Raw genomic sequence first — 14,459 nt, 5'->3', positions numbered from 1 at the left:
GAAGAAACGGAAATGTATCTGAAGTCAATGCAAAACGTAAAAGAACTCTGCACAGTAACCCTAAAAGACTGTACATAGTAGAGGGAAAAAATAGAATAAAAAAAGGAATTGAATATAAATCAGACACGAGAATATTTTCATTAGCATGTAGCGATTTAAAGAGCCCACCTCTGTTTACGCTTCCCCCCCCACACTCTCGCAACAGCTGATGAGTAAAATACCAAAGTCAAGCAGAATATATCAAACTCAAGGTCAGGAGCCTAAAACTGTGTTCATTTCAAAAGCAATGGACATAGGATGCCATCTAGTGGACTTCAGAAAACCGTTCCACCTTAAAATGCGTATACGCATCCCCCGTCCTCTGAATGCAACGCCACAAAAAATATGGGGAGGTGAACCATCCTACATAAATATTGTGTCCTGGAGGCAACCACGTTGTTGCAGTTCAGGGATCACAAATGTTGTCAACATGTCCTGATACCTGTTTTCCTGTGACAGAGCAGGTTTTGAACCCTGTTGGAGTCACCTCTTCAAAAAAATAAGGCCCAATGACGAATGTTGCAGTGAAATCGCACCATACAGTAACATTTGGAGGGTTCAAGGGCACTTGATGGATTGCGCGCGGGTTTTCACTTGCCCAAATGCGGCAGTTGTGCATATTCACTTGACTATTCAGGTGAAAATGGGCCTCAACTGTCCACAGGATGTTGAACAGCCAAGCAGCATTGACTTCCATTCTGGCAAGGAACTGCAACGCAAATAGGATCCTCGTCAGACAGCTGATAAAGACTATGGATTTTGTAAGGTAAATAACCGAGGATTCGATGCATCACACGCCAGACGGTCGTATAGGGCATATCAACAGCATGATAAACAGTTGGCAAACTGACAACACCATGTGGTGATTGGCTAGTCGGGTGGTCCACGACTGCCAAAACAACGTCTTCTACGCGTGCAGATTCCACAACCTGTCATAAAATTCCCAGCTGTCCCGTTCTTTCGAACTTCCTCATGTCTCGTAGAGCGCGTGGTGTCATTGGTCCTCGGCGTAAGATCTTCAGCCAACGGAATGCTCTTATCGCAGCACAGGAGTTCTCGTCATTCTGGTAGAAAAGTTTCACTAACAGAGGTTTGTCTTTCAAAGTCGCCATTGTGCATCAGCGAGCTGGAAACAACTGCCTCTCCAAGGCCTGTCTTCCACTTTTGTAGGGCTCGTCTGGATACATTGTGCAGAAGCTTTATTTCTGCAAATCACGTTGCTGCAATATGCACATTACTAGTGTTACAACCTATCAACAACTTCTTATACTAATTTTTTTTGTGTGTAATAAATTTCAAGCGCATGATCTGAAGTGTCTGTTTTTAAAATTTCATCACATTATGACCCATACAACACTATGCACAGGCCTCTGAGTTGGGAAAATTTAATTTGGATAACCCTGTATATATTAAATAACATAATTATTTTAACTAAAAAAGCAAAAGAAATTTAGCAAAAATACAAAATAGTGATATCGAAATTGTTAAAATTAAAACATTTTGCTTTTGTTAAAATTATATAGATTAAATAACATAATTATTTTAACTAAAAAAGCAAAAGAAATTTAGCAAAAATACAAAATAGTGATATCGAAATTGTTAAAATTAAAACATTTTGCTTTTGTTAAAATTATATATAGATAAGTGAAGATTATATCAAGGGTCAACTGTGTCACACATGCACATAAACATAAAAACCATATCAAATTTAAATCAAAAGCTTACATCTAAAGAATTCTCTGCAGAGCAAAGTAAATTATAGTTGCTGGGTTGATGCTTTGTACTTAAATTCAATGCATCTGAAAAAGCTCCAACCAAGCAACCACTTATGAACTCGGTACTTAAAAAAAACTTTATACTTTTTTTTTTTTTAATTTCTAGTACATTAATAAAACTATAAATATTTTACATTAAGACATTATTATACTATCAATTTTATAATAATGTAATCGTTTAATTACAAAATGTTCTTTATTTAAAAATAATTTCTCTTCGCCATCTAATAATTTCCCTTAGAATTTTGCTGTCTTTTGTTTTTCTTAACTTTCTTTGTACTTAACTTTCTTGTTTATATGGGAATAAACCTCCAAGATTATATGCAGAAAAAGTTGTTAAATCTCTTTTTTGAGGAACTTTCTGGTCAAGATCAATTATATACAGTCAAACCTGTTTTGTGCGATACATAGGGACTGCATGAAAGAACCTCGCCTCCACATACACAGATACACACACACAACAAACAAACAAAACAAAAAAAAAAAAGGGAGAGAGAGGAAGAAAAAAGAAATTTCATAAATATTTATAACAAATACTTTTTTGCAACATGTTAAAGATTTTTTTTTAAGTTGTGGAGATGGACCACATAAAAAGTCACACAATATGTGAAAGATTTATGAGATAGTGAGAAAGTGCTTTCAAACAAAAAAAAAAAAAAAAAATATATTACACATAGAAAAATTTAAAAAATTTAATTTCTCATTTTATACACAGAAAACAGGGGGACACTGCGGCGTGCAATGAATTGGAAGTTGATCTGTCGGCACAATCCTTATCTTCAGGGCAGATGTTTTTATTTTATTTATACATCATTTTATTATACATTTTATTTATACATTTTTATAGGGCAGATTTTTTTTATTATATTTTTATTTTATTTATACTTATAATTCCTTACTAAATGTAGTATTTCATCTCGATGTACTCGGTCTTTGATATGATTTAAATCATATTCCTTGTCATTATAATTCGCTTCCGATAGTGAAGAAAGTGACACAGAGGTTATTGAAAACTAAAAAATTTCTATTGACAAATTAGTCAGTATTCTCGACACAGCAATTATAGGACTTGAACAGCGGAACTTTGTAACTGAACAAGAAATTATCTGCTTATAGAATTAAAGAGAAGGTATTATCACATAAAATGAAGCAACTTACATTGAAAGAAATGTTTAATAAAGTAAACAAATAAATATTAAGCTTTTTTTTTTTGTAAATTTTGATACTCTTTAGATCATAATTGTTCTTTATTTCATAAATTACGGTTTCATATTTTTAATTTTATAATTTCTGCATGCCATCTTACCATATTTAAACTGATGATCTATAATCCGGAAAAATCGATAATCCGGAATCGCCGAAGTTCTGACGAGTCCGGATTAACGACTTTTGACTGTATATATATGTAGTATCCGTAAGTGCCACACAACCACCAGAGGGCTTCACCAATGCGCCAGCAGTGAGGTGAAAGAGGAGTATGACAGAGACTTTCTTCTGCTATCCCACGCGAAGGTGGTGAGATGTCCGTCTACACATGAAGGTGTAGAATAAGGAACTGTAGTTTTCCACGCAAAAGGTGGTAAATTGACTGTACATCAGCAAGTGCGAGTAGGCACTAATCGGTTATGTGATAAGACTGGCAAAAGCTATACAGAATCCTGTTTGTATCAAATGGCACTTGCATTTAATTCAATCTGTACCTTCTTCTGTTTGTCTTTATTAAATGTTCTGTGGTGTGGAAAACACCTTGGAATTGTTATTTAGCATCTTCAACTCCCCCACTACACATATATTCTATAGAACATTATTTAATGAAAGAATCATCATTCCAGAATTTCAAGGATTTAGACTTAATAGCAAAAAAAATGTCTGGCCTTCAGAGAGATGCTTGCATAAGAAATAGCTGGCCCAATGGTTCGTGCATGTTGGTGACTTTCATTGCGAAAAGGTTACGAAAATAAAGGTTCAAGAAAAATGATTAGATATGGATTCCTGAGAAAATTTTACTCTAACAACTACTTACAGTACCTTTGAAGTTCAAAGGTTTTAAAGCAAAACATATGGCTGGAGATAAAGTCCAACCTTGAGATATAACGTAATAACCAACTCTGAAAATGATTAGTGAATATATTATGAAGACATAAAAGTATATGTCACCAATACTAACCAAGCAAGGATTTTTCAAAGCCATAGAAGGTTCTGGTTATGATTTAATCTGGCAAGATGCTGAAGATAATGGCAATCAGGATAGGAAAGTGATTCACCATCACGTAAGATTCCAGAAAGTATTCTGAATTAATATTACATAGCACAGTTATTTATTCCATTTTAAAATTATTTCTGCTCAATCCTTAAAACACACTAGTCAACTACTGATTCAATTTCCTATTATAATAATCACATCTTACAAAGATACATGCTATTTAAAAAAAGGAACTTTACAATGGCATATATTTTGATAAACTTTATTGATTTTGGGGGCAATCAAAGATAAGGGCCTCTTCTTCAGACGGAAAACAAATTTTTGATACACTGTATACAGACAAAAATCTCAAACTGTTTGGAACATGCGCAAACAAAAAATTCTCTCTCTCGTAGCATTATGACTTATGATAATCAAGATATCCAGTAATAATTAGAGCAAACTTGCTAAAATTACATGTTCGTACAAACATATGCATTTTTCACACCTCAATTTTCAGCTGCTCACAACTAGTATAAATACTGTGAAAAACAGGCAAAGAAATATAGCACTATATGGAATCAACCTCAATTTAGAAAATTATATTTATTAATCAGTAATTAGCAAATTCATTCACATAACTTATAGATAAATGCACTGAGCAGTTTTATATATATATATATATAAACAGGAAAACGTTTTTAACACGTTAACGATGGGTCCAATTTTTATGTTCTTCGGTGTGAGGCGGCGATCGAATTTTTGCCACGTTTCATCTGGCGGCGCGCGATTATTACCTGTTCAGTAGTGATGGGCAACTTCGGTACTTTCTCGTACCGGGTACAGAAAAGTACCCGGTACAAAATACCCGTTACTCAAGTAACCGTTACTTTGAAAAGTACCGAAAACCGATTTCAAGTACCGAGTACCCAAGTAACAATTTGGAGTACCGAAGTAACGAAATACCAGAGTAACGGTTTGCTGTACCGGAGTACCCTAGTAACGGTTTGCTGTACCGGAGTACCCTAGTAACGATTTGGAATACCGAAGTACCCTAGTAACGATTTGGAGTACCGAAGTGCCCTAGTAGTGATTTGGAGTACCGAAATACGCAGCTAACGATTTTGCGCACTGAAGGAACTAAGTGCAATATCGCCTAATGATTCTATTAATCAGGCATGAAAGAGCAAAAATGCAAAGGAAAAAATGGAGGGACATGTATGTTTACATAAACATGTCCAGATAATTTCCGGTGTTCCATTCGATAGTCCCCCCCCTCAAATAAGCTCCAGAGGGAGTAATTAAAAAAAAAAAGAAGAAGAAGAAGAAGATTCGGACTGCCAGGTCAAATTTTACCTCTCTTCCTATCGGAGGAGCGTGGTCATGTCCTGGGGGGGGGTAAAGCAGGCGTTGACAATCCTGCGTTAGGCACGTGACCTGGGTTTAGTTTTTGGCAAGATGAAAATCTGTTTTTAGAAGGGGGAAGAATTATCATAAGTGGGTCAGTTATCTTTGTTCTTTCATTAGAAAAGTTTAAAATTGCATCTGTATTTTATGTTGATTGGCTTAGTGATCCACTAGATGCTGGGACATTTTCTGAAGAAGGTACAGCGGGATAAAAAAGGATCATATTTATTTAAAAAGGATCATATGATTTACGTTGCCCTATTAAAGCAAGCACACGAAAAATATTTTTCATGATTTATGCTAAAAATATGTTGAGGAAAAGGAAGTAATCTAGTTGGTAGTTGATTCCATTCACCAATCCAATAACAGCAACTTACCAAATCAATCATTTCAGATCCACGCAGTTTTTCTCCTACAAACGATGAAAAATCAAAACATGCACAATTCGGATTGCAAATCATCTAGCGCTCCCCTCCCTTTCCATCCTGACTATACCGACTCCAATCACAAGCGAGCAATGCCGGTGACAGTGACTTCAACTACTACTATTCCACACACACGCACACACACACAAAGAACGGCCTTTCAAAAAATTTCCACTATTTCACACTCGTCCTCCCGTGCACACAAAAGCAATTAATTATACTACCTCAAACTCTAGTCTTCGTGACGAACGGAACGGAAGTTCCCCCCTTTCACATTTGCCATTCCATGCCCTATTTCAAGGTCATTCATGTACACAAGGAGCGCATACCACCATTTCGCAAATACAACCAGATACTACTGTCCTCGTACCAAAACCGAAGTGAGCTGAACCGTCATCGATCCTCCAGTAACAAATACCGAAAAACCGAGAAGAGGCGCATATTTTCGTCACAAAGTAGCGAATACCGAAAAGTACCCGTTTTGGTACAGAAGTAACGAATACCGAAAAGTACCCGTCTCGGTACAGAAGTAACGAATACCGAAAAGTGCCTGTTTCGGTACAGAAGTAACGAATACCGAAAGGTACCCATTTCGGTACAGAAGTAATGAATACCGAAAAGTACCGATTTCGGTACTGAAGTAACGGGTACTTGGATGTACCGATTTTCAGTACCCGATACAACTAAGTACCCATTACAAAATACCCGGTTCGGTAGTACCGACTCATCACTACTGTTCAGACTTGTTAATGAGTTGTACGTTTGCTAATAGTATAGCGAGTACTTATTTTGCAAGTCGTGTAACTCCTGCAGTTTTCTTCATCTTAACCTCACATTTCTGCCAATAAGTATAACTAGAAAGGCAGTTAGAATGTTTTTTTTTTTTTTTTTTCCCCTTATAAATAATAGTTAACAGGGATATGGAAATAAGTGATTCATCTGATGAATTTATCAATAGAAGCAATCTAATAACACAATCGAATGTGTACCACCGGTGGTACACGCCGCTCGATAAGACAGACTAGTGCGGGCCACCGGTGGCCAACGCCGCCATGAACGTGTTAAGATATAAAAGTATTTCTCCAAAAGAGTATTTCATGCAGTCTAAAGTTACAGATTATTTTCCTTCGAAAACATAGAATAAACAATCTTAACACTTGATGTATGATTCACAGCTTGTTCTAAGAATTAACCTTATTTCAAGTTTTTCTCCCAAATTCATAGATTTCAAATGAATGAAACAAAATTTCATGACTTGGATAGGTGAGGATAAAATATGAAGCAGTATTATTCTTTTATCTCAAAAAATTCTAAACTTCCCTAATTCCTTGATAAATTCAAAAGTTTTTTTTATATAAATAATTTTTTAACATATACACACACACTACCTCCCGCACCAAAAAATAAACCTGATGAAAGATGCCAATAGATAAGAACTTTTTCTGTAAAACTAACTTAGTAGTTCTTAAAAAAACCCTCACCGCCCCCCCAAAAAAAGATGAATCAAACACAGAATAAAATTACGAATGACTATTTGGTCATTGGTACTTGACTTACTTGATATTTCATCTTAACTGTAAATAAATAATAAGGTAATCTTACATACACATTTTAGAACTTTTAACTTCAAACTCTTCTCTACAATTTAAATTTATTCAACTTCCACAATATTTCAACCTGCTGACCTGCATATTTTCCCATCTCTATATTTTATGCCACAGCAAAATAAAAAAGAGGTAACATATTAATTCAATAAAAGTTGAATCTAATTCATACAAATAACAACTTTAAAAGATACGAAAAGAATCCTGATGCAAATGATAGATGAGATACTTTGCACATTAACAAAGGGATGAAGTTAATTGATAACTTCATCCCTTTGTTTCAACAAGTATTAGAGAAAATTTTTAAAAAGGGGGGAGAGAAATGAAATAAAAGAAAAATATATCCTCCATATTTCACTCTCTTCTTCCCGATTAAAAATTATACTAAATTATTAATTAAAAGCATAATAAAAGATTTACCAGATGATATAGTTGCTGGGATTACATAATGCCATGGTATAAACATTATTACCATACTATTAATATAATACCATGGCAATGTTTTATCCATAATATTTTCTTCCATAATAAACTTCTAAGATGTTAAATATAAATTTACTATATAAGTTACACATGTGCTGAGAGATGAGAATGTCAGAGAACAGACTGAATATATTATCTGTTATTATCTTCACAAACTACTAATGTTTATATGCAACATTTATAAAAAATTACAAGATGAAAAAAATCAAAATAATTCAAAGAAAAGGGAACATTACATACATAGAAATAACTACATTATTATCTTAAATATTACTTCCTTCTTCCTCCTAACTTACCATCTGATTCTTCATCTTGTTCATCATAAGGAATATCTATTTCCCGTTTGAGTCGTTTAATTCCACGTTTCTTTATTAACTTGTCATCAGCTTTGTTCATATTGCCATCGTAAGTGATCAATACGGACATTTCTTCTTCCTCCATAGTGGGCGCAGAATCCACCAAATCCACATCACCATTATCATCATCTTCCTCACGAATGCATGCAAGATTCATAGGCTCTTGACTTGATTCAACTCCAGAATCACTTGTGACATTACAGTCCGTACTAGTTTGCTCAGAACTTTCAGATGAAGCAGTTGATGCATTTTCAACTACGTGTTCACTTGATTCTCCTTGATTTTCCACAGGAAGCTGATCTTTGTTCCAGTTGTTCAAGTGTAAAATGCTATCAACTCTTTCTTCAACACAGGATGCACCACAGTTGGTTTCATCAGAGATTTCCTGATCTGTGCTAAATTCCCCAGACTGCAATGACATTGTACGTAAATCAAGAACAGAATTGCCATCATTGCTTTCTTCTATATCTTCTACAGAAGAATTTGGAGTTTGTTCAGATGTTTCTTCATGCATGGATGAACTACAATCCAAAAAGTTTACTATCTGATTTGTACTACTAGTAGGATGTGATAGCATTTCTTCGTTACTATCCACTTGTTCTTGCACAACTGCTCTCACAGCTGCAGAAAGATTTACAGGATCAGGCCAAGGAGATTCACAAGACTCTCCTCCTGATGATAATAATGTACTACTATTTTCACCTTCAAATTTAGATTTAGGATCATCCAAACAAGATTCTTGCATGCTGAGTTTAGTGTTTTGGCTATTTTCAGGAGAATTAGTTGCAGAAATATTATTCACCGGGACAGTAGACGTTACTGTTTGTACTGCAGCATTCTGTTCTGTACAACTACTTTGAACCCCTATGCTTCGAGCTTTTTGGTTAGGTTCTGTAAATGGCTCAGCTGCAGCAGAATTGAAATTTTCATCTTTGTTCTCCCTACTAGAAATAGTACACGTATTCAGGGCTACAGATGCTACATACGATGTGACAACAGATCCTTGCCCTTGATAAGATGATGCCACACAGGTAGTTGTAACATTAGACCTACATAATTTTGCATTATTAGAGCATGTTGTGGAAGAAAGAGACTGGGCTATAGGTGGTAAAGCTGGAGGAAAAACTGAAGGAAACTGGGATGGAACAGATGCTTGAGTGGCATTTTCATTTACACCATGAGACTGTGAAGTAGCAGTTACAAGAACCTCAGTTCCTCCTACATGTGTACTTATCACTGGGTTTGTAGTAACCATGTTAGGAACAATAGAACCAGCAGCAAAGGCACTATGCATCTGAGTAGGATGAACCCCCATAGAAGAAGTATCATTTACTACAACAGGCTGTTCCTGAGGAAGAGAATTTACAGTATGAGGACCTTGCAAAACAGTAAGAGATTGAAAATGAGGTCCTGGAACTACCTGCTGTACAGGTATGTTTTGTATAACAGTTCCAGCAGGTGTCACACCTAGCATGCTCAAAGGTTGGACAATACCAAGAGGACTTGTTAAACCTGTAGCAAGAATTTGATGACCACCAACAGAGCCAATACTATTGTAATTCATGACTGGTTGTTGTAAAAGAGGCCTAGGCTGTTGAGGCAGGACGGTAAGAGTCTGTAGCACAGGTGGTTGCAGGAACTGTTGCTGAATAGATGAAAGTTGAGCTGCATTTTGTTGCTGCTGTTGAATATGCTGTGTCTGTTGCTGCTGCTGAGAAACCGAATTAGCAGCACTCGAATTAGCGGCAGAAGAATTATGAGCACCATGCTGCAACATTGAAGCAACAGTCTGACTATTTGCTTTTCGTTTACCATCCCGACTCCTTTTCCTAACAGCAGGTGATAGTGCACGAAAGGTTAAGGTATGGTTGTCATTATTTGATGATACTGGGGTTGAACTACAACTAGAAGCAGGTGTACTGCATGATGAATTTGAACCTGGAGTTCCTCTAGTTTCATGCCCATTCTCAATATTTATTCGCATTTCATCATTAGGATTACCAGGATGAGGGTGCCTCAGGGATGGGACATTAGTTACTGGTGATGGAGGAACACAGTTCATTGTGTTAGGTGGGATTACAACACCATTAAAAACTGTAGGGGTAGGAGTTCCAACAACTGGAGAAGTTTGCAACGTATCCAAACGTACAGTCTGGGATAAAACATTCGAACCTCCAGGAACAATAACAGCATTTTGCATAGAATTGAAGGGCACGGTATTGATAACTTGAACCATGGGCTGTACTGGTTGGCCTAAAATTTGTGGTGCAATACCAATAGCAGGAATCATTTGAGTCATTGTAGTTGTTACAGCAGTTACGTTTGGTACAGACAAAGGTGGCATAGGAGAATTTAATGCACACTGGCCTCCAACAATAGGTATCACCCCTGTCATTCGAGAAATATTAGAAGCAGTCATTGTCTGTGGATGTACACAGTTATTGTTATCTCCACTAATAAGTACTTGGCCACAGTTCGATATCATTGCATGACCAGATATGTTAGAAGGCACTGAACTTGACCTAGACGTTGACACATTACCTATGAATGCTCCAGTTACTTGATTAGTTCTTTCATTTGTGTTGTTTTTTACATCTGATTTCTGCAACCAGTTTTCCTGCCCCATATCAGAGGGATCAATTTTTTGCCCTGGAAGTCTCTGTTGTGTGGATTGAAGGACATGAAAACTAGTAGTAAATGAGTTTTGATCCTTTCCATTTTGAATTGACATGTCATTATTACCAATATGCTGCGCAGTTAACTCATTTCGGTCTGGTGTTTTGTGAATTATAGGGCCAGTAATAATTGGAGTACCATGTGCATTATGTTGTGTAGTAGTATAATTACCTATGCTCCCATTGGAAAAAGATAAAGAAACACTTGTTGGACATGGAACATGACAACTCACAATGCTTGTATGAGGAGGTCTTGTAACAAAAGTAGGCTGGTTGCTCATAATAAAACAATTATTTTGAAGAATTTGTTGTTGTTGATTCAACATATTAGGTCTCATACTGTCGGGAAGAACCATTTGAGGTCCCATTTGCTGTGCAGGTCCAGTTAAAACTTGAGTACCATTCATCATGGCATTACTAGTCATAGTAGGTGGTAACATTGTTATTAAGCCACCTGAACCTGACATTCTCACTTGAGTAGGAGCCAAAACCAGTTGCTGAGAATTTACACCTGAATTTGAAGCTGATGCAGGTAGCACCATTCCACTAACTTGCTGTACAACTTGGGCCCGAGCTGTTGAAGAAAATATGTTAGCTGCAGGATATTCTGATGAAATTTTTTGACTTAGAACTTGCTGCACTAAGACACCAGAGCTATCTTGTTGAACTAGAGATGGCCGCAATGCTGTCATCCCATCCAGAGTAGCAGCTCCAGCATTTTGCATAAAAAAGTTTGTAGTCTGATCATGCCTATGCCCCGCTGGGTTTTGAAGTGCATTATTATAAACAATAGGCTGCTGTGTCATGGTGATATTTTGCCGTACTTGCTGGGTGCACGCCATATTTTGGTTGGAATATACTGTATTCATATTGTTCATATGACTTTGAGGATTTGCATAGCTCATAGGAATATTTATGATATTAGATTGAGAGGAAGGATTATAAAAAGAGGTGGAGCAAGATACAGAGTTTGCAGTATGCAACGAAGGATTGCTACTAACAAAAGTCATTATTGCAGAGGTGGGAGGACAGCTACTACCAATATAACCAACAGATGTAAACTGAGAAGAAGAAGGTACAATATCAGATAATTTAGATACTGGGCTTGATGAGCTTTTAATAGGATTGTAAGAACTACTAATACAAGTAGAGTTCCCATTATCCACATTTTGGACTTGAATTTTATTTTCAGGTGAAGAATTTCCAACATAAGGGTTACTGTTACTAGCACAATGAAGCCTATTTGGTGGCACTGTATTATGGGGAAGACCTCCAGACATCTGTTGTCCAGTGTGAGATATTTTGTTATTTGTAGGTTGCAAATGTTTACTCTGATTTCTAGTACTGTCATGAGATGGATATGAATTATTTGCTTGAGGAAACTGAGTAGAATCTTGATAAGGCTGAAACGTGTTAGTTTGAAAATTTTTATTCAAGCTTGGACTTGATGAAAAAGGTGAACTATTGCTTGAACCACCAGAATCATGTGTTTTGGCAATATCATAGAAATTACCACCTTGGTTACGAGTCCTACAAGGCATACTTTGGCCAGCCGTTGAAACCAAAGGTTTGTTAAGATATGGGTGAGTTAAATTATCAGTAGAAAATGGTAAATTATTATTAATGGGTTGATAATTGGAACAGGATACAGGAACTACTGTAGAAAGACTTCCTGAAGAACTTACAATTGCAGCAAATGCTTCTGGAGGAGGACGGTGGTGTTCAGATGGGATCTGGCGAACGTCTACATTTGGACAAGGTGAGCCTCGATCTAGAACAGAATTTAATTTATTAGTTTTAGTCTTGTTAGTCTTTTTAGTTTTCTGCCGTGATACTATTGCTGCATCATCTCTAGATGCTACATATCTTGGAGAGTTCATACCAGCAGATGAAACTGGATGTTGTGTATCATGTATAGAAGTAGCAGTAAAGGTTTGACTACATCCAGGGTTCAAAAAATTAGGCATGACATTACCATTATTAATAGCTTGATTTGGATGATTTTGAACATCAGTATGAAATAAAAATGCACCGGGATTAGATGATTGTGAGACAGCAGTAACTATATCTGTTGCGGCTTGATTGTGAGGATTCATTTCAATACACTGGTTAACTGGAAGCTGAGTACTAAAGACCTGGCCACCCATACTAGGAGATGAAAAATTACAATTCAACGTGATGTTGGCAGGAATGCTGTTATTGTGCAAAAATTGTTGAGGATTATATAATCCCTGATGAATAGCTGGTCCAAAAGATTGATGATCCATTGATGGAAGAGGAGGAACTCTATCAGTATACATAGACTCCGCATTTCGTGCAGCACTTTGATCCTGCACAACACACGACATTGAAGATGGGTTCACATTCTTATGAAACATGACTGAAGAATTATTATTATCTGCTGTACACTGCTGAAATGACTGAATACATCCTTGCAATCTTTTGTCTTGAAAAACATTATCAGGTACATAAAAATTTTGGTTCATGTGCAAAGTACTGAAATTGGCAGCATTGTTTAGTTTATTATTAAGAACAGGCACACTTTGTTCTTCTAAAGGAACAAATCCCATTGACTTAGGAGAATTTTTCCTTTGCTCAACCACAGGATATCTAGGGTGAAGCATACCAGTAGGAGCTTCAGATTTATGCATGGAAATACTTTGGATTTTCATATGTTGACTGGGTCCTTGAACAAAACCACTCTTTGAAATGTCTGATTTATCTTTTTCAAGAATTAATTTATCCCGCTGGGCCAAAAGCTGTGAAACAAGAACACTGTCAAAAGGACTTCTGTTTTTTCCTTTCAGCCGCTTCCTTTTACTTGTAAGGCAACCATCTAGATAAAAAAAGAAAAAAAAGAAATACACAAACTGAAAATATAAAAATACTTTACAAGTTCCTAAAAAGCTAGACAATGAAACAAAGGAATAAACTGACAAGACACTTTTTTTAAAGATATATCTAGAAATTGTAACTAGAAAAGAAAACATTTAATATGTTAATTTTACAAAATCCTAGTCTGAAATACATCTTTAATACTTCCTAGGTTACATTATAAAAGAAAAAGATTCAGTTCATTCCAAATTGACAGTATTTTAGAGGTTAAATTATTTTAAATCCCCCAAAACCATATTCATAAAATTAAAAATGACTTCTAGAATATCTTTTCATTTCTCTTCATTTCATCACTACAATTAATAAGGGGGAAAAACCTACAATGAAAAGTTTAAAATTATTAATTTTTTATTATTTAACTAACAGTAAAATTTTAAATGTATGTAAAAAGGATTTACAACCTACTTAAAGTATAATGATATATGAAGTATATGAAATAGATATGGCCACTTATTAGTATCGGAGATGGACTACTTACAAATTTCCAGTAGTTACGCATCCAGTAAAGACCTCGAAATTTGGTAAGTAATATCGTAAGTAATACGAAAAATTAAAATAACCTAGTTCATAATTATTGAAGTGAGTAAATAAAATTAAGAAGAATTTAATTATTAATAA

At 35.8% G+C, this 14,459-nt stretch overlaps 1 protein-coding gene across 3 annotated transcripts in view; it reads right to left on the bottom strand.

The window, feature by feature from the left end:
• The window catches only part of LOC118192418 (uncharacterized), an 81,541-nt gene that overhangs the window by 22,904 nt on the left and 44,178 nt on the right, over positions 1 to 14,459 (bottom strand). For all 3 annotated transcript variants that reach the window (XM_035363408.2, XM_035363545.2, XM_035363477.2), the window contains one exon: positions 8,212 to 13,782. In XM_035363408.2, the coding sequence (XP_035219299.1) occupies positions 8,212 to 13,782 (5,571 nt within the window). The remainder of the gene's footprint in view (positions 1 to 8,211; positions 13,783 to 14,459) is intronic.

The sequence above is a fragment of the Stegodyphus dumicola genome, chromosome 5 (assembly GCF_044657685.1).
Source record: "Stegodyphus dumicola isolate Sdum_Otavi_A_Nest chromosome 5, ASM4465768v1".
NCBI lineage: Eukaryota > Metazoa > Arthropoda > Arachnida > Araneae > Eresidae > Stegodyphus > Stegodyphus dumicola.
Note: the sequence above shows the minus strand (reverse complement) of the source record. Positions and strands in the feature narration are given on the sequence as shown.